The sequence below is a fragment of the Mirounga angustirostris genome, unplaced genomic scaffold (genome assembly GCF_029215605.1).
Source record: "Mirounga angustirostris isolate CCGP_5_RB_7025 unplaced genomic scaffold, mMirAng1.0.hap1 SCAF_10, whole genome shotgun sequence".
Lineage (NCBI taxonomy): Eukaryota > Metazoa > Chordata > Mammalia > Carnivora > Phocidae > Mirounga > Mirounga angustirostris.
This window is the reverse complement of record NW_026991718.1, coordinates 324,552-349,853: the sequence shown is the minus strand read 5'-3', so window position 1 is coordinate 349,853 and position 25,302 is coordinate 324,552. Positions and strand designations below refer to the sequence as shown.

The following is a 25,302-nucleotide window of genomic DNA, read 5'->3' as shown; positions in this document are numbered from 1 at the left end:
AGGACTAGTTGGAATATCACTTCCCATGTAGCATCTTCTCGGACGTCCCCAGGAAAAATAGAATGTTTTTCTCCACTATGCTCTCTCATCAATTCTTCACACATCGTGGTCATTGCTTACTGCCTACATAATGAAGACTTCAGAGGGGCAATTCCTTGCTCCTATCCCCCCTCCAGCACTGCCATGATGGCTGGTACATACCAGGCATTTGTGTCACATCAAAATGAATCCATTCTATCTAATTTATCACAGAATTCATAAAATAAGCTATGCCCCAGGATTAAAATGCAATGCCTATCTCTACTACTACCTAGCTGGTAAGCCACTGTATCTGAACATCTTCATTTTTAAGTTTTAACAGCCGAATTCATCAACTTTGCCTACTTTTCGAAAGCCTAATTAGCCTAATTCCCTAAGAAAGTGGGCTCAACAGATACTTTAAACCATGCACCTAGTAAAGGTACTTATAACTGTCAAATAGAAAAATAGTGCTTCGATAACTAAAGGGTAATGAAAGAAAATTAACTGGGTAGTCAAACTCCGGACATTTTATGGAACTCTTTAAGATCTCAAAATCAATAAAATTCAGTAAAACAAAGGCTAAGAAAACATAATAAACCATATCTGTACCAACTTCGGCAGTTCATTACATGCTTTTATGTATTACCTCAAAATAGAACTCCAACACAATAAAAGGATATACTTTAAAATAACATGACCATCCAATAATCAAACTAGTTGTACCTATAGATAAAAGTATTAGGAATTTTTTTTCAACCTGTTTGTACGAAATGATATACTCACTACCACGTTTTCTGGTGACCATAAATAGCTCTCTTTTGTCAGTGGTATTTTGTTTGAAAACACTTCTATTTCATTAGCAGGTGGGAAATCAAATGCTTTTGGATCTGCCTATAGGCATTAAAAATATTAAATATCTCCATTATCCCAGGGACAAGCATCACATCATTAGAGGTCACATTTACTAAGCGCCTGCTTTGTACCAGCACCAAGAGCCGAGAGAGGTGTGCCCACGGAAAGGAGGACTAACAAAGATGGAGGAAGTAACCTGCAAGTGAAGTCAAGCTTTGAAAGTTAGAAATTTATATAAATTTCTGGGTAATTTCAGCTATGAGGGTCATGTGAAAAAAGCAGTCTAAACTATGTCTATTTGCTGAAATATCTTTAACAACATCTGAATTGTGCTATCGAACATGGAAACATCAGTGTTGTGTCCCTAAAGAAATAAAAATAAAGTATGCCTTTTTTAAAGTTCAAGTGTCTCATTTTGGCCATAATTAGGATCGAAGTTCAACCAACTAAATTCAACCCACTAGCAAATCATTAAAATGAGTCAGAAATATTCATATGAGGATTATTAAAACCCAGTGCATAATGAAATTTAGTACTGGAGACAGCTGTATGCCATAACCTTAAAATCAAAATGTAAAATAAAAGTAAATGAAAAGGATCATATATCTAGAAAACACAGATACACTGAAATGGCTAAAGCATTTCCACTTCCTAGACTAACACAACGTCTGCCTTCCACAATCTCTAATTTTTACCAAAGCTGGTATGTAAGAGAAACTACTTCTGCACAAAATGAATTTTTCCTAAAACATAACTAGTTATAAAGATGAAGAATGTCAGATATTAGGGTAGCCATAGCATTTATAATGATAGATCAAACAAACATAATTGGTTTGATTAAAACTAGTCCTTACCTCATATGTTGCAAGACGATCTAAGTAGGTTAATAATTTCAGTCTACAACGGCAAAGTTCCTTTTGTTCCAGTGTTAACCTGTTGTGAATAACTACATTAGGCTACTTATATTAACACAGAAGCACACTTCTCCACGAGTTAAAATAGAAAAAAATAACAATATTCCATTGAGCCCCAAACTGATGGAACAATACACAAAAGCACAAGGGTAAAATAATACTAACTGCGTTTGATGTAAGTTGCTGGAATAATTCAGAGCAATTAATCCTCGTAAAGAATACACTTAAATGACTAGTTATTTTAAGGAAAGTACCAAACAGTTACAAATCATTTACTTTGCAAAGTTCACTAATTTAAGCAGTTCCCGTCTCTTCTTGATCTTCTTCTCCTTTTTATTCTCGGCAGGCTCTTCATCGGGTGGTGAAAGCTCCTCATAGGGGATACTGTCAATGTCGACTTCACCAGGTAATGTGAATCTAGAAGAAAAAAAAAAAAAAAAAACCAAAGCTATTAGTGAAAGCTGCATTCCCCTACTCTGGCTGATTTTACTACTACGTTGATTTCCACAGAAATAGAAAGAACCAATTATTTGAAAGAAAGCTTTTGCATTGCAAGCAAAGTGATTCACTCATTATATCCACAGGATGAGCAAAAAGTCATCACTAATCGTCACACACAAAAATTTTAAAATCACGGCAATGAAAACTACTCAGGAAAACATGTGAGGTTATACTCACCCAATGTGAAATAGCCCATGAAGAAAATGTTGCCCAGAGTTTACAGTCTGAATCACTTCTATTTAAGGTTTTAAAATGGTTTACTTAAAAAAATAAATAAATAGGGGCGCCCAAGTGGCTCAGATGGTTAAGCATCCATCTTCGGCTCAGGTCATGGTCCCAGGGTCCTGGGATGGAGCCCAGCTCCCTGCTCAGCAGGGAGTCTGCTTCTCCCTCTCCCTTTGCCCCTCCCCCTGCTCTCTCTCATGCATGCTCGCTCTCTCAACTAAATAATAAAAATCTTAAAAATAAATAAAATAAATGAATAAATAAATAAAAGTAAAATAAAATTTGAGGGGAACCTGGCTAGCTCAGTCCATAGAACATGGGACTCATGATCTTGGGGTCATGAGTTCAAGCCCCACATTGGGCATAGAGATTACTTAAAATTAATTAATTGGCGTACAAAAAATAAGGTTTGAAAATGATAATGAATGTCAGTCTCATTTACAGTACTTATTCATTAAATATACCATCACACTTATACCTTTAAAAAATTCCAAATGTCTAATGAACAATAACTCTTGTCAAATTACTACTATTACTGACAGACATTTGTGTGGTACTGACAAGTTTATGAAGTGCTTTCATAAAACACACGATTTAATCACTCGAATTCTCTAAAGGAGGTATGAGTCCAAGACAAACAAAGTGAATGAAGCTCACACTTGCCAAGGGGGTGCTCCTGACTGGTAAGCACTCCCAGGTACGTGTCTTTAGCCCACAGATTAGAAACTGCCAGCATCCGATAAAGGTTTGGAGAATGTGCTCTTTTCTTAGCATCAAGCTATCATAGGTATACATATTTAACTCAAAGGAAAGAAAGCTGTGACCTCAGATAAGAGAAGCATTGATCAAAGGCAACTGTCTCATTACAGGATAACCTAAATAAAGAAAAGTTTACCCTCTGCCATGTCTCAGCTTCAGTGTTTTCATAAAGTCACCTTCCCTCTTGAATCCAAATCTTTCTGTGACCAACCTGCCATCGTGTGTTCCTTTCCCTATTGCTACCAGAGCCTCCAGGTCTGTGCCTTTCAATCCATACTGAAGCAGTTCCTTCGCAGCATCCACATTTTCAGGAACTCTTTCCAAACACTCATGAAGAACCCAGGATCGTTTCTTTATTTTGCTCTGGATACAAATAAAAAACAGAAGCAGTAAAGAACCCAGGACATCTGACAGCATGTGACAACTGCCTTCTAGAATCATAAAGTTAGACCTAAGGGAGTACAGCTATCTAAGCCCTTAGCCACAGGTAGCTTCTAGAGAAGCTCAACAGGAAAAGGCTAATTCCCTAATGGTGATTGGAATGGGATATAGAAAATAAGATTCCTACAGTTTTCTTTTTTTCTTATAATGAGACACACTGAAACACAAAGCTCAGGACTCTTTTTCAGAAACATATAAAAGATCTACCCAAATTTTTATGGCTGCTCGTTAGTTTGCATTTGGGCTATATAATAGAATAGAAAAGCAAGCAGAAAGGCAAGATAAGATATATCTTATTGTAACAAGCATGCTTCACTCTGAAACAAAACTAATGAGGCATAACACATCAAAGTTCTATATTTACTTGCCCATGAGATGTAACACAAAGTGCAGATGATAATTTAATTATAAAAAGCCATGATACGCTATTCTTTGGGAAGACCAGGGGCCGATTCCTCCCTCCCAACTGCTTCCTCTGACTCCATTCAAAATCCCTGACTTGCCCTCTTCAAGAAAGAGTCATTGTGGTTGTAAGTTTTAAGTAAGATTTGACTCCTACCCTGCATTCCTTTACACACTCCATTCTATCAGTTCTTTCTTCAAATGTCTCTTAACTCATTTCCTCTTCTCCAGCTCTATGGCCTCCATACCAGTCCAGGTCATCAACACATGACAACTGTGACATCTCAGGAGTCCCTTGCCCTTAGTAGGGTTTCCCACCAACACTCTCCTTCCATGCTAGTTCATCTTCTACACCATCTCCCTCTGTACCTCCACAGTCAAAAATCCACAACACTTCCCCATTACCCTAAAGATAAAAAGCCTAACTCATCACAAGCCTTCCACATCCTCCAGAACCCAAGTCAATGTATCTTCTAATCATATTTCCCAAAGTTCACTGCTGTTGAATAGCTGATCCAGCAGATGCGTTAACTTACAGAGCTCATTTACTCATCCAAAAAATACTGACTAGGTGCCTAAGGGGGCCAGGTACTAATCTAGACATGAAGCAATGATTATGACAAATTCAGTCAATGCCACAGGTCATGCTCATTTTCTTTTAATTTGCTCATACCATTTGTCCCATGAAGAATGCCTTCCTCTCTTCTAACTCCAGGAGGCCTGCTCTGAAGTCTCTCAAAGCTGCTCAAAACGTCTTCACTCTATAGCCTTCCATAACCACTGGATCTAAAATGATTGCTACTTTCACTGGGTTCCCACAGCATTTTTCTGGAATCTTCTTGTATGGTTATTTATATTTTAGACAGGAAGCTTATCTTCTCAGAAACATTATAAGCTCCCTAAAAGGGAAGGCCATATTTATGCTTCTCCTGTACTCCTTTCACCTTCTCTCGCCTAGTGTTTTTACTCTTAATTGACTATTTATTTAGCTGAAATAAGTATTTCTCCCAATAAAAAATGTACTTGCTTTGTCTCTCTTAACACCTGTCAACTCCTTCAGGGACGAAAATTGTCCTTTACTGTGTTCCAGAAAAAGCCCTGAATGGGTATACATAAACTCACATGCTCACTGTCCTGAGTCACAAAAGAAGAAAGATAATACAGCTTTGGTGTTCTAATCTTCTAAAGGAAATACAAGCAACTTCTCTTCTTCCTTTATTTCATTATCTCTCATGCTCTCTCTTTTCTGGTGCCTTATTTGTTAACAGTTTATCTTCTGAAATGGTTAAAGCATCAACTTCTTACAACTACTTGTATACGTGAATTTTATGGAAAGAAATTATCATGAAAATTTCCCAACATTTCTTAGATCTTCCTAAATGCAAAGGCATTTTCCTTTTTAAATGTCACATGAGAAGTCATGCCCTCTTTAAAGCATGCCATAAATCCAACTGCATCCTCACAAAAGTGCCGAGGGTCCCAACACACAGGCTACGTAACAAATTTAACCCAGGCAGCAGGCAGCAGGAGGATCCAGCTGTAATATTTAAACAAAGAAGGAGAATTTGGAAAGCTTGATATGTCACTTATCTATTGCCTCTCAGCTTCAAAAGTTCTCCTCACTGCCAGTCATGGGATGGACAGCATTTCCATTTTGCCACTGACAAAATATCAAGCTTCATCAAGAGAGGGCGCTGGAGGGCCACTGCAGAGGAAAGGCTCTGGTTTCTAGTCCTAATGTGCTCAGGTTCTAAACTTGTTCCTATGGCTTAGCAGCCAGCAAAGCATGTAGGGGACATCCAGAAGCGCCTGCTTCCCCCCTTACTCCCACTGAACACAACTTCCCACTGAATTTCAGTTGTTACTCCCATGGGCATATTCCTTCCCAGTAAATTTCCCAGGCACGTGGGCGGGGGGAAGCAGGGAGGCAGGGAGGGGGTCTTCCTAGACTATGCCCACCTGCATACTAGGAACTTTTTCTTTTCAGTCCTGGCCATGGTTCCTTATCTGAGGTTTTCCGACCCCCAACCTCAGCTTGCCGGGGCACCCTAACTATAGGCATCAGCTTGCCCAACCATCCCACCTTTTCCTACCTGCCAACCATGGCAACTAAGAACCAGCCCTGGCCCGAGGCATCCCAAAGAACTCTTCCTCCAATGTGCCCCCAATTACTCCAAAGTTCAATGAGGTCTGAATCCCAGCTCAAGGGAGGAGGCCTCCCTTCCAAGTTTGTTCCCTTCTTGGGTCTGCTCCTTCAACCTTAAGCTATTCCTTAGGGTTCTCTTTACCCCTTTATAGTAAATCTCACTAGAAAATAAAGCTCCATATTAAAACTTTCCCTGTTCAAATTACTAGGTGGTTTCTGGCTCCTGAGGGGACCCTGAATGATGTAGGCGAAGAAAGTAACTGAGGTAGAGGAAGAGAAAGGATTAGGCCAAAACCAGGTAGTTAGCTGGTTTATCAGTGACTATCTGTTCACACATCTTCAGCACTAAAGTTCAGCTGCAAGGCTAATACAACCAGATAAAAGATAACTTCTCCACATTGAAAGAAACACACTTCAGCATTAGAAATGTCAGCAATATAAAATGCTCCAATATGAAGTCCTATAACCAAAAAAAAAAAAAAAAAATTCCATACATTTGAATTTTACCATGTTACCAAAATATTTAAACATACCAAGTAATTCTGGATTGAAGCAATGTTGACGGCGGACTTCCTCCACTGCCGCTGATACACTAGATCCGTATCCAGACCATAGGTCTGAGCTAGAGACAAGGCTTCCTCATACTCTTCACTTTCAATCTTGGCACAAGGAATGGGAAGAGGAACGTTACATTACTGAATCGTCCAGTGTCACTATCATGAGGTCACGGATGAGGATAATCCCTTCACTTCACAGCATGTGATGCACTGCTAACTATTCTCATGTGCACTGTGGCACCAGAAGCCCACAGACCTGTTGGGGGGCAGACAGACCACGTATTCCTTTCCACACTCAACAGAAAGCTGAGAGACAGTTGAAGTGCCCACATTTATAGAGTAAAACAATAGGCAGAACCAGGAAAGGAGTGCCAACAGCCTAAGTCCTCGTCCAGGGCCCACCCGGGACCCTGCAGGGACAGCACACATAACCGGAATGCTCAGCGTGGATCGATCTGCTCCCCAAGCAAAGCCCTGGCTGGAGAGCAAGCCCGCATTTCTTCCCTCACCACCTGCAGTCTCAGCAGACAGCTGCACTGACCAAGGATCAGGTGAGAGCGGAAGGCCACGTGAAGGGCAACGGAGACCTGGCTAAGCCACAAGTGGACAGTCTAAGTGAATTCATCTTTTATCCACTGTTTTCACTTTGACTCCTCAGGCACAAAAAGCCGGCACTATTTTCACAAGCTCTATCCCACGGATACGTCTAACATGTCAATGATAGGGTAATCCCTCTTTAAATTTCTGTATTAAAAAATTAGTCTTTTCCTCACTGAAATAAAATCTGGAGGCCTGGGAACTTTGGAAGTGATAGGATGCCCCCCTCACCTTTCTCTGATAAAGCTCCTCCGGAGTCGTGGAGCGCAAACTCACGAGGCGGTAGTTTTTAGTAATGGCTCGCGGGCGTTTCCGTGGGGGTGCGAATCGCTCCATTTCCGTCACCAGATATAGGCCCTGTTTTATGTAGCCAAAGTAGCGAGCCTTGGCAGACACCTCCTGATCAGAATCAGAATCCTCTTCCCCTTCTTCTTCATCTCCACCCCGAGTCTCCAAACGAGATCGTTTGGGGGTAAGTTTAATCTCACACTAAATGTAAAAAGGAAATGTTAAATCAGTAGTGAGGAACTCAAGACAAGCTTTTGAGTCCATGAGAAAAATATTTTTAATTCTACTCTGGTTCATGCATGACATGAGCCACATGATGAAGACAAAGAGTAGACTTCAGAGGAACCCAACAACAAACAGAATACCCATCAACAGCTCCCCAGAAATATCCACAGCCTTATTGGCCACAAATCTCCAAAACTAAACCGTGTGTTCATAATGGCTCATTAATATGATCTCCCAAATATATGTCTGGCAATTATTTTAGGAAAATAAAAAGAATGCTATTTCCTTCACTTTTTTTTTTTTTTAAGATTTTATTTATTTATTTGAGAGAGAGAGAATGAGAGACAGAGAGCACGAGAGGGAAGAGGGCAGAGGGAGAAGCAGACCCCCTGCTGAGCAGGGAGCCCAATGCGGGACTCGATCCCGGGACTCCAGGATCATGACCTGAGCCGAAGGCAGTCGCTTAACCAACTGAGCCACCCAGGCGCCCCTAATTCCTTCACTTTTGATATTTTTGTACCTGCTGTAGAGAAATAGGATTTTTTCACCTATTTAGAAAATGAACATGAAGGTATTTATTTGCTTTACTGAGAACAGCTCTCCTGCCTTCCCTCCCTTTTTAAAAAAAATGTCTAACAGCTTCACAAACTTCTGAGTCTGAAAGCCTGACTATTAAAGATAACTTTCATTCCCAGACTTAACAGAGTTGGCTTCAATTTTAAGCCATGGTTCTCATTTATGAAATAACATCTGTAGACTCAGTAACAAACATTGAGGTAAAAAATACTTGTAAATCTGCACTGAAGTGAAAGCTATTAAAGGTCTTTACCCTTGAAAGGCCTAGAGTAAGAATTTTTAATGACCGAAACATAACTTTAAATTACTAGCCTCCATTTTCACATCTTTTGACATGAGACAAACAAGCTTTCTTTACTAAAAAGAACCAGAATTTTTAAGTTCCCAAACTTCATGGAAATAGTTTGTTTAAAGACCATATTTAAGTAGAAATACCTTTTACATTTTAAGATGTCTAATCTAAGAAAAAGAAAAAAAACTAACATGCCTGTGAAGAAAAAACTGCTTTATAAAGAACAAAATGACTCCATTTTCTTCAGTCTTACAATGTAATTTTTTTAATTGACTAAACAATAGATCTTTCTTATACTGCACTCAATCTCTGATTCCAATCACAGGTTTTTGTTTTTAAGGACAAGATTAGATAATGGGATAGCTAAAATTTAAAAATCAAATGTTTAGCCATACTTCAATAAAAATAAATGGACAGCCATCATTAAAAAAAATTAATTACATTTATATTAAAATCAGGTGTTTAGATTTTTGGTGAAATGCATGTTTATTTTCCAACACACCAGCTGCTCTAAAACGGAAAGCATTACCTCCAAACTTAAAAATCCTCCATCATGGGTAGCAGTGACTTGAGGTGACGGTTCAAACCACTCACAGGATTTTCCCAGTAAATTCTTCAAAGTTTTCACTGATGAAACAGTCAAAGCACCCGAGCAACGAGCCAGAGTCACTGCGTTGGCTGCCCACCAATTTACATCTATCAATGGGTAAAAGGACTCTTTATCTAATGGAGAAAAAAAAAAAAATCAATACAAGTCCATCTGTCAGTGTGGCTTAAATACAACACATTTAGTCCAATGATCAATTTAAAAACCATATTTGGGCCCTAAACATGTTAAGTAAGAAAAAATAAATTGTAAGTCATCACCCAAATTTTTACAAAATGGTAATTTATTTAATAAACATCTAAGTGTCAACAATTTACCAAAGTCCAAAATTCTAAGGATGCAGGAGTAAGTATGTTTAGGTCTTTCCACTTAAAAAATGAAGAATATACAGATAGTACCACCATTTTCAACAGAGTAAGCTGAAGGTTGGTGTGTACAAAGTATACATATCATAAGGGTTATAAAAGGTTTTAGAAAATGTTCATATATCCTTTTTCAGACAAACAATATGAGAGAATTATACTCTTAATAAAAATTTAAGACAGATATATAATCGTTTTCAAAGCTGATTTCCTCTTAAACTTGTGAAGGAGATCAGAATCACCACCTCAAAATAGGCCACTTTGATATAAATATTTTAAGATAAAGAAATTTGAGAAACCCAAAGTTCTTTTTGTCTTGTCACTTCTCTTAATAATTTTATTGTTCCTTTGCCAAGATGCTGTAAAGTAAGCCCAATTTCCAAGCAACCCTTGGAGTTAACTCATTTCTGGGTACTCCCATGTGTAAGCTCGATGTACACCCTAGAAACTTGTTTGCTCTTCTCCTGTTAATCTGTCTTGTGTCAATCTAATTATACAGGGCCTCAACCAGAGAACCTTGGAGAGTAAAAAAAAGATTTTTTTCGTCCCCTATATATATCATCCAGAGAGCACTTTTATTATACAATAGTAATCTCTTAAGGTTTTAATTATCATATTTCATACAACTCACCTTTGATTTTTTTTCTCTTCTCAATAGAGAGTCTCCAATCAGGATTAAGCTCGTCATAGCCTGGCTAAATGTGAAAAATATGCACAGGACTTCTTGAGTCAACCATGTAAGAAAATCATGAGAACACCATCAAGAACTATGGATTTTTCAAAGTAACAAAATATGGAAATGATGCTTTCCTTCAATCTTTTAATTATACCTAGCTGAAGTCTACTCCTCTCGATAATCTTGTTCTTACACTTCAAATGTGCACAAGCAACTACTGGGACTCAATTTAATAAAGAAAATAACATGCATAAGAACAGTAAGATAGCAAGTATGCAATTAATACAAATGAGAGCAAGATACACTAACAGTTCTGCACACACACACACACACACACACTTACATTCTGGGAGAACAGCTATGCTGCTGTAAATAACACAGGCCTGGATGCAAGTCCTACTCCTACAACTTATAAGCTGAGCGACCCCTCCAGGCCTTGGGCTCCCTAGCTCTGAGACAGGACTCTGCAACCCCCATGTTATCTCCAGTTCTAACTTCCTAGGACTAAAAATTTACTAAGTAAAAAAATATAACCATGCAATCCTCAAACCTGATCTATTCATATTCTAATTTCATGGAACATAATGTCATGCCCACCTTCTAGAATCTCAAATATCATACAACAATTGAGATTAAGACACTGCCATACACCCTCTTGGCTCATTGTTAATTATTTCATTTTCAGAATTTTAACAGTATGGGAAAAGACCAGCAAAAAATCATTTGGCTACTTATCTGAAATCTTAAGCCTAAAATAAAAATGCTATATTATATCAAAATGTGCTTTTTCATCTAATGTAACAGAACAAACATATATGTTTTATTAACAATTTCTCAGTGGCTAACCCTTTAGAGTATGAAAATTAGTACTTCTTTCCATGGCCTAAAAGAACTTCCTGATCTCCACTACTATGATAAATCACTCAGAGCAGTCCCTGAGAACAGAAGATAGAATTCTTTAAACTTTATCCAAAAAGTTACCATAAAAGGCAAGAAATAGAATGTCCTCGTTTACTTTATTGTAAAAAAGAGAATTAACTTTCAAAGACTTAGACTACCAGAAGGTATATATTAGTGAAAATAATCAACTTATTGAAATCTTATGTGATCGTTTATAGGGCACTTTAGCCATTCTCAGTCCCCCTGAATCACTGGTGTACATGTTCCCACAGCACCACACGCACGTCACCACTGATTTTATTTTTTTAAGATTTTATTTATTTATTTGGCAGAGAGAATAAGAGCACAGCAGGGGGAGCATCAGGCAGAGGGAGAGGGAGAAGCAGGCTCCCCGCTGAGCAGGGAGCCCAATGCGGGACTCGATCCCAGGACCCTGGGATCATGACCCTCTGAGCCGAAGGAAGACGCTTAACGACTGAGCCACCCGGGCGCCCCATACCACCACTGATTTATATGACAACATGTGTGCCTCCCTAAACTGACATTCTGAAGTACACTAGGGGAGCAGGGAGTAAAGCTTTAAGTCCCACAAGCAACAACAACAACACTGATAATTCAGCCTTAGGTAAATTTAAGTACGTACAGATCACAATGAAATTTAAAAGAAATCTTCAAAAAATTTTCAAAAGAAATCCCTCAGTGGTATAAGTACGTTGAGAATTCAAGGTGAGCTTGTCTTCATCCAAGTTAATGATGAGAAGGAGCAACATGAACAAGCAGTACTAGTCTATGGGGGTCAGTCTCCACATACTTTGGGACTAGACTGTTCCATGCAGATGGCTTAAATAATGGATGTCTCTTGTGATTTCATTTCCTAACCACAAGCTGAAGATTTGTTCTGCATCCACAGCTTTGTCAGTCATCCTCCTATTCCCAGATCCATCATGGTGCTCACCTGTCATAGTAGCTAAATGCTGAATAAGTGAATGAATTAATCTTTTAAATCATTGCACTCCAATGAGAATGCCTACAGCACAGGAAAATTAGTTGACATAGTAGTAGTGTTCCTACAACCTCTAACAAGTGTGGTTTCTTCTGCTATTTAGTCAATGAATACTGTGCACTTACACTGTGAGAGAGGGAAAAGAAATCAGATAGGTCCCACAACTCAAGCAGGCAGAGAGCTAAGTAAGAAACAGATAAAATTTACTATAACCCAAGTTGAAATTTGATAACTACCCAAAAAGAGACCTAGATAAAAGCACCAAGGGTATCAAAGGATGAAGAGATCATTTTTTAATACAGGCTTGAGAAAGCCAAAAGGGGCTAAAGAGGTATAAAGAAAGTGCTACATTGGTGCTATAAGACTGGATAAAACCTGGGCATGGAACATGGGTGGAGGAAGACATTCCAGTCAGAGAAATACAACATGAGCGAAAGTACACAAAAGGTTAAAAAAGTACTAAATTTATTCAGGAAACAAAAGTAGGTCAGAGGGCAGCTGGGTGGCTCAGTCAGTTAAGCGTCCGGCTATTGGTTTCAGCTCAGGTCATGATCTCATGGGCCCTGGGATCAAGCCCCACATGGGGCTCTGCACTCATCAAGGAGTCTGCTTGAAGATTCTATCCCTCTGCCCCTCCCCTCCACTCATGCTCTGTCTAAAGTAAATAAATAAATCTTTTAAAAAAAGGAAAAAAAGTAGGTCCGTTTCACTAAAGCACAGGAATATCAGTTCTCATGATCTGCATTTTTGCTTGTCTTAGGGTTCTGGGGGATGTGAAGGTTCACAAAGTCATTTTTTGTTGTTGTTGAGCTAAAATTCACATAATGTAAATTAACCATTTTAAAATGAACCTTCAGTGGCATTTAGTATGTTTACCGTGTTGTCACTTCCTTTTTGTTTCCAAGCATTTCTACCAATCCCAAATGAAACCACTTACCAGCAGACAGTTATCTCCCGCCCCTCCTCCCCTCAGCCGCTACCAATCTGCTTTCTGCCTCAAATGGATTTACCTATTCTGGATGTTTCATATAAATGAATTCATACAATATGTAACCTCTTGTGTCTGGCTTCCTTTGAGTTAGCGTGATGTTCTCAAGGTACATCCACATTATAACATATATCAGTACTTCATTCATTTTTATGGCCAAATAATATTCTATTGTAGGTATTTACCGCAACTGATTGATCCAGCCTTCCATTAATGGACATTTGCGTTTCTTCCGCTTGTGGCTGTTGTGAATAGTGCTGCTCAAACATGTATGTAAATGTATTTGTTTGAGTACCTGTTTTAAATTCTTCTGGATATACACCTATCTATACGCTATCACCTTTGCAGTACACCTAGCAGATTCACTCTAGATATGTGAACTAAATGTTTAACTTCACAATATTTGCAAGTCTGATGAAATTATCTGCACAGTATATTTAAGAAAGAAGCCCCAACAAAATTCCAAACTTAGCTCTGCTTCAGGCTATGAAAGCCTGAATGAAAGAAAATTAAAGAAAGCAAAGAAACAAAAGATAAACACTAATTTGAAGGGATACATAAACCCCTATGTTCACTGCAACATTATTTACAACAGCCAAGATATGGAAGCAACCCAGTGGCCACTGATACAGGAGATAAAAAAGATGTGGTATATACATATAATGGAATATTACTCAGCCATACAAAAGAATGAGATCTTGCCATTTGCATGGCAACGTGCACAGACCTTGAGGGTATTATGCTAAGTGGAGTAAGTCAGACAAAGACAGACAAATACTATATGATTTCATTTATATGTGGGATCTAAAACACAAAACAAAGAAAATATAAACTGACTCATTAATACAGAGAATAAAATGGTAGTTGTAGGAGTCGGGGGAGATGGACAAAAATAGGTAAAGGGGATTAAGAGGCACCTCCCCACCCCCAAAAAAGCTGATACTCCCACTGCATCCCCCATACTATTCAAACTGCACCAGACTTACCATCCTTCATCCCTAAAACCTCTACGAGGGGACCCGTGATCTGGCCGTGCTATAGGACATCTGATATACACTCAGTAGGCTGGTGCTTTGAGAGCAGGATCACCAAGAACCCACGACCCCTGTGAAGGCACGCCAGGGGTACTGACTCCTGGTACCATGTTCATATATTCTGAGAAGTAACCTCTGTTGTCACTCTGCTTTGTAGGACATGCTACCTTGTGTCTGAAAACAGCCCGAGGTGCCCCCATGTCATGGTGTAGCAGCAGCCTAAAGGAGAATGTCCTAAGAATACACTTATAGATTTTGTACAGAAAGGCTATCATGGCTACTGCAATGTTTTCTTTGGATTTAGGAATTTAATTGTTGATCCTTTTTAGCTGCTAGAAGCTAAATATAATGAAGACCCAGCATGCAACTGCATAAAAGCAACCTGTCAAATGTTTTTTTTTTTTCATTCCACAAACACTTACTAGTATTTAATATGCCAAGCTCTATGTTAGACCCCACGGAAGAAATGTATATTCAGTGTCTATTCTCCAGAAGTTCACAGTTGAGTGAAGTTGTGAAAACAGCTGTGGCTTATATCAAGATTAATCACATTAACTGTCATCTTCCCACTTATCTTTCATTGATCGATCCATTCAACAAAATTTGTTCAATACCCACTTTTGTGTCAAAGAGCAAATAAAATTGTAGGAGAAATGAAACTTATATTTCCTATTTCATCTAAGGAAGTACAAATAAAGTACAAATAAAACTTCTTCAGAAAAAATTAAGGCCAAAAATGAGATGGAAATATATAAACATAACATACGGGAAATGTTTGAAATGAAAAACACTTTAGCAATTTTACTATATTCCAGACATGAACAAAACTTAATATTCACAGATTTCTAGCCAGATGGAATTTCATATTGACAATGAAAGCTGAAGTATTTAATCAACTCAAAACTGGAGAGAAGTAAATCAGAATAGGCACTTCCACAACTACCTTTAATCATTAGATTTTAAAGAGAGAATACTCAATCACACAAAGCATATTATGAAAAACTAATAAAGTAGCGAATTACATGAAGAAAGCCCCAGATGAGCTGCATTCACAATTTCGTAAAAGAGGCTAAAGCTGTACAGGCAATAGTAACATTAGTTTCTTCTCAGGCAATGTTTTAGCTAAAACGATAGCTGATTATACACTCTATATTACCATGTAATCTACTTCAAACCCATTGGCTTGGCTAGTCATGTCCTAGAAGAGCCATAGAAGAGGTACAGCCCTGTCCCACCTGGCTGACCCAAGGTCCCCTGACGATTGCTGGACGAAGGAGAAAGGAGCACCGTTTAAGTTTCTCAGCCAGTGATGAGCACATAAAATGACACCAATATATTTGGTAAATAACTTACTTATAGTTTCACGTTTCCAGGGTCTCGGCACAACGAACCACCCAACTCCAGAGCGGTCATTCACATAAACTGCATGGACTCTCTCCCTTGTTTTCTGTTAATATCATCGCTAGTGCCTAACTGGCCCAGACAAAAGTCAGCAGCTCTCAACATAAGGGCTACAGAGGATACGCTGAAAGAAAGGCTTAACCTATGAGGTCGGAGAACCTGAGCCCAACCGGAATCTTGAGTCTAACATGCAGTGATAAAAGTTTACTTCTTTTAGCACTAGTCCCATCTATTAAAATACGAAAACGCTTGTCACTTTCTAGGACTGCAGTGAAGTAACTGAAATAGGTGACAATCACCTAGGGTGGACAGCCAAACCTTACTATACAAATGCTACTTACTCCCAAAGATCCTTCCCCCCCAACTCCACCAACTGGATTGTGTGTCCTTCCCCTGAGCTTATCTCTTCATAATAGTAACATGTTCCTTTATTGATTTGTTTATAATCTCCCTTGCAAGACTATGAACATCTTAAGGGCAAGCCCTGGGACTTCACTGCATTTTCTACTCTGAAACTTGGTAAAGATTCAGTAAATAGTTGAACTCTATTATTTTATGATTATTATTATGAATATAGTTAACAGCTTCCTCTTTATAGAACTGTTACATACAAGCTTTACAGCACTTACCATAGTGCACTAGATTTCAATGACTCCCTTTCTACAGTAATATCCAAACCAAAAATGTCCAATCCAAGGTGATGAACTCCCAGGATATAGGTGAAAGACTCAAGCAAAGTAGAGTTGTTCAAACTCTTTTCGCTGAACAGAGTTACCACCCTCACATAATCTCTCCGCACATCATAAGTACTGTATCTATCTATTGTAAACTTAAGGATTTACCAGTGAGAAGCTATGTCAATTATTTACTCCAGTTCTTGGCGGTACACAATAACTGGGGCTCAAGAGTCCAACACATCCAAGAAGGCTGAAGAAATCTGTGTTACATTCACTGAGAAAAAGGATTTAACTCTATTCTTTTAAAGATCAAATAAATAAAGCCTAATTTAAAAAACCAAATAAATGTTTTTTCCACCCTTTTAAAAATGTATTTATGTTCCCACAGGGTCATGGATAGAGCATGTACATCACAGTCAGAGAGAGATGAAACCAAATCTCAACTCTACTGCTTACTTGCCTTGCTAAGTAAACCTGGGACAAAATAAGTGCTCAATAAATAATAATAGAGGTTATTATTACAGCAAATTTTGCAGAAGCTACAAGAATACTGTCTACATGAACCATGATCTTACTGAGCTACATAAGCCGAAATGAGTGTATCAAAAGAAACCAGAGTGTTCTTCTTGTGAAAATGATGAAGCCTCATAGGAGTTTGTTTATCATGGGATAAAGTTTCAGAAAGAATAGTAGAAAGGGTTGGACAAAAGCAGGGAGAAGGGAGAGGAAAGTTCAGGAAGCAAGTGTGAAACAGCATCATGATCAGATGAGAAGAGACGACAGGTAAACAAATCAGTTTGCATTTTGACCATAATCCTAGAATTTTAAAGAAAAGATTAGATGAAATTAAATTCTTTGTGTTTTCAACTTTGGGCAAAATTTCTTCTCAGACCAAAATGAGCAGGGGTCTCGGAGCACAAAATCTATTCTATTTAGCCACAGTCTTTCCATGTGCTGAGCTACAGCAAGAAAACAGAGGGGTTGGCAGCCACCAGCCCAGGATGGGATGAAATCTGGAATGAGGTGGTATGCTGAGCAGCAGTAGAAATACCAATAAAGATAGGATTAGGTTTAATAATTCTCACTAAGCCACTGTTCACTCAGCAAAGGAATCCACCACCTGCAAAATGTCCATGGTAATGGCAACCGGGTCCCTGGTTTTCAGTTTTGTGAGCCCTCAAACCTGTTTTTTTCTCTAGTTTGCTCAGGCATTCAAGGGAATTTATAGCAACCCAATCTGAAAAGACAGATATATTATCCTACAAGTTGGTCAGTTTGTAATAAAAGATATAACAAGTTACATCAATAGATGGTCTCTATAGACTGGGGGCTGCTAAAACAGAGCTAGAAGAGGTAAGATGGAAGCTCACTGTAGTACAACAGAAAGATTCCTCTATAGCAATCCCTGACAAACTACCCTTCTAAACTCTCAATGTAGAGGGACGCCTGGGTGGCTCAGTCATTAAGCATCTGCCTTTGGCTCGGGTCATGATCCCAGGGTCCTCGAATCAAGCCCCACATCCAGCTCCCTGCTCAGCAGGAAGCCTGCTCCTCCCTCTCTCACTCCCCCTGCTTGTATTCCCTCTCTTGCTGTCTCTCTCTGTTAAATAAATAAATAAAATCTTTAAAAAAATAAAAATAAAACAAACTCTCAAGGTAGAGTTCAAAAGAGTCTCCCTGGGACAATACCGGAGACCAACTTCTGGCACGAACTCATCTCTTTACACCATAAACCTCTTCCTCCCTTCCTACCCCATGACTTTTCTGATGGCATTTTCCAAATTACTGAGATATTTAGAGTTAGTTATTCAAGATTTTTAAACAATTTTTAACTCTTTTAATAGAATCGTTATAAAAATCTAATGAATAACATTAATGAGCTAAAGAGTAGTTAATTAAAATGATATTGATTGGCAACTAATGACAAAATAATGTCTAACCAGTTAAAAAGTTGAATATATGCCAATAAGGACTACAATAAATTCAATTTATCCTTGCAGGTAAAGAAGGATATCCAGAATTTCAGTAAACGTAAGAGCATACTAATGATTTTTGCCTAAATAGCCTCTGCACTACACACATATGCCATTCTGGAATACTAACAAAATGAAATACTAAGTGTGCCCTGAACTTCATCAGTATTTCTATTAGGTGAATGAAATAATTCAAGAAAATTAGTAAATTCAAAAAAAATTTGCCCAAATGTAAAATTTCACATATATAATAGAACAGGGTATTCCCAAATGACAAATTTATCACTATACATCAATAACCATGACAAATACATGGTACCTTTTGGATCAATAATCCAGTATGCATAGCTATATTTGTTACACAAATGGTTTTAGAGTTGATCCATTCCACTTCTAGAAGGAAGATATAAATCAAGCTAGCTATAAATTCCAAGGAGAGAGAGAGAGAATGTTCCTTGTATTGAGCTACTGAGTTGAAGACTGAGGAGCGCCTCTTCTATTTAGAACAAATCTAGATCCAGTGAGATAGAGTGCAGTAGACATGTGGAAACCAAATTACATTCAAGGTGAGTAGGAACTAGAGGGAAAACAATCTTCCCAAACTTGTGTATAAAAACAAAAAATTGAAGAATAGTGAAAACAAATTTAAGTCTGTGAAAAGTGTAAGAAAATGCAGAGCCAGTTTCTCTTTCCCTCTGCTATTCTGGGAATAACCAAACACCCTTTGATTTTCAAAATTCTTTTAATAGCTCAGTTTAACTGATGAAATGACATTAAAAAGAATTCTGAAAAAAGACATCAACCCATTCAGACCATTCAGGGCATAGGCTCCAATCCGGGAATCACAAAACCATCCACCAAAGCTGGTGACGAGATATTCTTATGGCAAAGGGATATGGGGAAGTATAAACCTTAAGTGCTGAAATGCTAAATAGTAATCAGAGGAGTAAAAGACCTAGAACATAAGTTGTATCTAACTGGGAAGATTTTTCTTTAAATCTTCACTCTATCACAATACACAGCCCATCATGATTTTAGATTATAACAGATATTGAATCTGTTGCTAAACAACTGAAACTGTTCATTCTTACAACCTGTCATTTCAAGACACTAAAAAATTAACAGACTGTATCTTCATTATCTACCTTTTGAGTGAAGAGAAGATAACTCCCTTCAAGTCTTAAGCCTTAAATAAACCCAATACTATACGAGTGTTGCAAGATGTGGGAAGAATTGTAACCCTTTTAGAATATTGACCCTTGGAAGCCATCATATTAGTTGACTGTTGCTACAAAATTAATATCTCCATTCTGTATTTTTATAATGAGAAAAAGAAAAGAGGAGCGGTTGGTGGACAGAGTACACTCCGTATAGAGTGTATTGCACTACCAATTAAAGTCAGTACACAGTGCTACTCTACTCTAAATTTATCCTACTATATTGATAATATTCTAATATAACTAAAGCTTTCGCATGATATGAATAAATAATAGCTATGTGCTACAGTAAAATATCAACCAAATGAAATTAGTATTGTCAGTACTCACCCTTAAGCGAGACTCATTCTTAGAATAATAATAATCAAGAGACATACCTGCTCATTTTGAATCCATTCCCCTTGCTGCTTCAGAGATGGAATGGCCCAGATGCTTAGTTTCCCTGAGAAGTGAATGGCAGCAAGGAGGGTCCCATCTGGAGAAAGGCTCATCTTAAAGATGCCATCCTATACAGTAATTATATTACATTAATGTCAGATCAAGGAACTTGTAGCTGAATAGAAGTAACCTCCAGAATTTAATAACACTCTTCAGAGGGTGCAATGTCATAAATTATCTCTCATAATTAAGGGTTCCAACAACTTTATAACACTATAATGTGCTCCAGCATAAAGAAACAGGGCTCTTACCCTTCAGGAGTTGTGTTTGTTTTTTTTTTTTTTAATCTCTTTTACAGTGTTATAATTTACATATAACTGAAAACCCAAATATGTGAGCATTATAAAAATACTCTTATATCACACATCAATTACCATGAGTTCTTATTAACTTTCATGGGTTGATATTGACCAGACTGTGAGTTTCCTGAATTTGGGCTCCACATTTTCACAAGATTCTGTATGTACACAACATCTGGAATATTCTATCAAAAACAGGCCACAAATTCATGCTGTGTGGACAAAAGGAAAGGGACAGGAGGAAGAGAGAGTTGGCAGAAAAGAGGGTCCAATGATGAAGAGAACAGAAGAAGGCAAGGGGGGGACATGCACTCCTGCATTTGAGGAGCACTAGGAGTGTTTATTGTCCAGATTCCTGGTAAATCTGAGGAATCTAACTGTTGCTATAGAAAAGAGAAACTTTGTAGTGCACAGATTTCATATGGCCAACCTTAGTGTGCACAGAGTCCTACTTGTCCAAACAATCACTCAGTCCTTTCCCAGTGAGAATACCAGGTTGCTCAGTTACCACAAGAGAAACCACACAAGCAGAAAGGTCTCCTGCCTATTGCCTAAGAAGAATCAGAAGAATCAAACAAACACTAACTGACATCTAGTGCCCATCAAGCATTTATTAAAACCAGGGTTTAAGGTAGTTTACCCACAAATAATAAAACAGACCCAAAATGAGGGCCTACAACCGTATTTGTCCTTAACATTTAGAAAACTGGCAACACAGGGCCCACCACCACCAAATGGCAATAATCAGGTGGGACTGGGTAGCATATGCACCCCTCAAAGGGTCATAAGCTTTCCAGTTAGCCAAAGCCCCCACCATTCTTGGTTATGGCCCGAAGATTAAGGCCAAGTATCAGATACAGAAGTAAAAATTAAACATGACTATACTAAAAAAAAGAAAGTATGCCTGGCTCAATTCACCACATTATCTACCATTTGGTCTCTACAGACACAAGAGTTTAAGTCCTCAGGTCTACAATGACTAAGATATATTAGCCATCAAAAACAAATAGAACTATTTCAGAAAGTGAGAAACACTGCTGGATGAGTAGACAGATGAAAAGATTAGCATACTCTAATCTCCTCACTAAGGAGTAAAATCACTTTAGCTGGATATAACACATCTAGCCCAGAATGCCAGAATTAAATGTAAGAAAGAATAAAATACAGAAGCCCGAGAAAGAGAAGCAATAAAAGCAAAAGCACTTACAGCAAGATGTTAAATACACCCCATCCCCTCCTCTGTGATGGAAAGGAGGTCAGGAGCAGAAGATGAAGAGCCTGGCATCTTCCATTCACAACTCTAGTCAATAAGCTCCATGGTTTGGTATAAGGTACGCCTCACAAGCATAGATTCTCATTAGCTAGAAGAACTCTCCCCCATCACTGAGAGTTTATAGAGAAAGAAACTGAAGACCGCAAGGGTTAAGACACTTGCTGAAGATCATTCAAGTATAGACCACAGAACCTGAGCTAGATGTATCTTCAATCCCGACCCAGGTCACTTCCACCGCACCATGATCACTGCCCTCCCCTGGGTCATAGCCTTTCCAGGAGCCACAGGTATGCTTCTCAAGAGAAGTAATGGTCAAGTACACTTAACTGTTTTCCTCACCTACAATAATTAGTCACTAGTGATCTGGATGAGCACTCCCAAGTATTACAAATGCTTCATTAACCAACTCCCCTAAAAGTGCTCTGAAAGCAAATAGGAAGTTTATGAATGTCTTTAACAAAAAGTATATTGAATAATGTGAAGAATTTAACAATAGCACTGTGACCTAGAAAACACTGAATGAATATGCTAAATTATCCTTTGTTTTAATCCTTCTCCCTGCCCCCACTTCCTTACTTTTCTTTCTAGACATTAAGCAGTAAATAACTAAAATATTACCACTTGCTTTTTAACATGGTGGGTTCTTAAATCCCCTTAGTTTTATTTGATACTATGATATCCACACTGCAAACTTACCATTCCTTTTTCTAAGCATTTTGTTGTAGAAATCTGTACTTACACAGACACAAAAGTAGAAATTATAGTACAATGAATACCCACAGACCCAACAACCAGCTTATAAACAAGTATCAACATTCTACATTCGTTTCATGATTCCTTCCCAAGTCACTACAATATTCTCGGGAATTTTTTTTTCCCCCGAAGTGTTTTAAAGCAGATCCACGTACTGAATGGAGCACTGGGTGTTATATGCAAACAATGAATCATGGAACACTACCTCAAAAAACTAATGATGTAATGTATGGTGATTAACATAACATAAAAAAAAAAAAGCAGATCCCAGACATGAGCTGTATATACATTAAGTATACATTTCTTTAAAGTCCCAAGTTATCTGTTTAAGTCTCATATATACCCACAGTGAGAAGATACGGTTACCAATAGCAATTGAATTACAGCCAGTCAGCAATAGACAAGTCACCTATGTTACTTTAGAAACAAGGTGTTCTCCTTGTGAAATAAAAACTCCTCTTTTATTTGTAGAAACATTTCTGAGTGTCTATAGCACACAGAGTATTTCTGGCTCGGGGAATAATTTATTATCCTGACAGTAACTGTTACACAAGATCTAAAGCCACAGTAAGAAAATCCAGGCTAAATTCTGTGAACAGAGTCTGCCGTATTTAGAAATCTGAGTGCTTCTTGGTCGGCCAGAGAGAGAATTTCAGCGTGTGTGCTCTGGAAATAAGAGGAAATGGCTTTTCAATCAACTGCACATCACAATAAAAGTAAACCTCAAACCTTCAAACTGTAATTCCTTATACTGCATTAAGATTTCTCAGCATAAGTGAATAATAATCTTTGTCTCATCTTCTCTATCTGAATTAAGTAGCTCCAAAAGCAATAAAATTGAGCCGTAATTTTCACTTCACTTAAAATGTGTCTGAATTTTTTATATTCCTCAAATATGAATGTCATGTTTATTTTAATCATTACAACAGCTGGAATGTTGGTCAAGAATATATATCTTGGCAGTGAAAAGCAGAAAGCTTTTTCTCTGAGAGCATGAACAAGACAAGAAAGCCCACTCTTGCCAGTTTTATTCAACATAGTACTGGAAATTCTAGCCAGAGCAGTTAGGCAAGAAAATAAATAAAAAGCACACAAACTGGAAAGGAAGAAGTAAAACAGTCTCTTTACAGATGACATAGTATTATATACAAAAAACCTTAAAGACTCCACCAGAGAGCTGTCAGAATAAACAAATTCAATAAAGCTGTAGGATACAAGAATCAACATACAAAAACCACTTGCATTCCTATACACTAACAGTGAACTATCAGAAAGAGAAATTAAGAAAACAATCCCAGTTATACTAGCATCAAAAAGAATAAAATACTTAGGAATAAATGTAACCAAGGAGGGGAGAGCTCTGTACAAGAAAAGCTATAAAACACTGATCAAAGAAATTGAACACAAATAAATGGAAAGACAGTCCATGTTTGGGATTGAAAGAATACTGTTAAAATGTCCATAGTGTCCAAAGTGATCTATAGGTTCAATGCAATTCTTACCAAAATTCAAATAGCATTTGCCACAGAATTAGAAAAAATAAGCCTAAAATTTGTATGGTACCCTAAAAGACCCTAAGTCCCCAAGCAGCCAAAGCAATCTTGAGAAAGAACAAAGCTGTAGGTATCACACTTTCTGATTTCAAACTACTGTTACAAAGCTATAGTAATCAAAATACTACTGCATTGGCATAAAAACAGGCACAAAGATCAATGGAACAGAACAGAGAGCCCAGAAATAAACCCATGCATAGGCAGTCAACTAATTTACAACAAAGGAGCCAATAACACACAGTGGGGAAAGGATACTCTTTCAATAAATGGTATTGGAAAAACCGGATAATCACTGGACCCCTAATGTACACCATATACTAAAATCTACTCTAACTGGATGAAAGTCTTGAGCTTAAGACCTGAAACCCTAAAACTCTTATAAGAAAACAGGGGATAAGCTCCGTGACTGGTCTTGGCAATGATTTTGTTTGGATTTGACACCAAGAGCAAAGTCAAAAAGAGCAAAAATAAACAAACAGGTCTACATCAAATTAAAAACATCTGCACAGCAAAGACAACCTATGAAATAGGAAAAAATATTTACAAACCACATATCTGATAAAAAGTTAATATCCAAAATACACAAGGGACTCCAACAACTCAATAGCAAAAAACTCCAAATAACCCAACTTAAAACTGGAAAAAACATCTGAATAGACATTTTTTTCCAAAAAAGACATACAAATGGCCAACAGGTACATGAAAAGGTGTACAACTAATCACCAGGGAAAGGCAAATCAAAACTACAATGAGGTATCACCTCACACATGTTAGGATGGCTATCATCAAAAAGAAAAGAGTACAAATGCTGGTGAGAATGTGGAGACAGACAGACACACACACAAACACACACACACACACACACACGAGTATCATTTGGCCTTAAAAAAAGAAGGAAATCCTGTCATTTGTGACAACATGGATGAACCTGGGGGGCATTATGCTCAGTGAAATATGCCAAACACAGACAAATACTGCATGATATCACTTATATGTATTATATGTAATCTTAAAAAAAAAAAATCAAACTCCTAGAAACAAATAGTAGGAAACTAGTTGCCTACCAAAGACTGGGGGAGTGAAGGAAGTATGGAGAGGTTGGTAAAGGGGTAGAAACTTTCAGTTATAAGATGAAGTTCTGAAGATCTAATGTATAAGATGATGACTACACTTGGGCGCCTGGGTGGCTCAGTTGGTTAAGCGACTGCCTTCGGCTCAGGTCATGATCCTGGAGTCCCGCGATTGAGTCCCACATCGGGCTCCCTGCTCAGCGGGGGGTCTGCTTCTCCCTCTGACCCTCTTCCCTCTCGTGCTGTCTCTCATTCTCTCTCAAATAAATAAATAAAATCTTA

General features: G+C 38.1%; 1 protein-coding gene across 5 annotated transcripts in view; it reads right to left on the bottom strand.

The window, feature by feature from the left end:
• The window catches only part of NBAS (NBAS subunit of NRZ tethering complex), a 322,841-nt gene that overhangs the window by 234,363 nt on the left and 63,176 nt on the right, over positions 1-25,302 (bottom strand). For all 5 annotated transcript variants that reach the window (XR_010405385.1, XM_054509604.2, XM_045884116.3 and 2 more), the window contains 8 exons: positions 20,012-20,140; positions 10,397-10,460; positions 9,326-9,519; positions 7,647-7,904; positions 6,795-6,920; positions 3,484-3,635; positions 2,064-2,204; positions 1,728-1,806 (listed from right to left, as the gene is read on the bottom strand). Coding sequence is in view for 4 of the 5 variants with exons in the window: in XM_054509604.2 (XP_054365579.2) it covers positions 1,728-1,806; positions 2,064-2,204; positions 3,484-3,635; positions 6,795-6,920; positions 7,647-7,904; positions 9,326-9,519; positions 10,397-10,460; positions 20,012-20,140 (1,143 nt within the window). In the remaining variant the exon portion in view is untranslated. The remainder of the gene's footprint in view (positions 1-1,727; positions 1,807-2,063; positions 2,205-3,483; positions 3,636-6,794; positions 6,921-7,646; positions 7,905-9,325; positions 9,520-10,396; positions 10,461-20,011; positions 20,141-25,302) is intronic.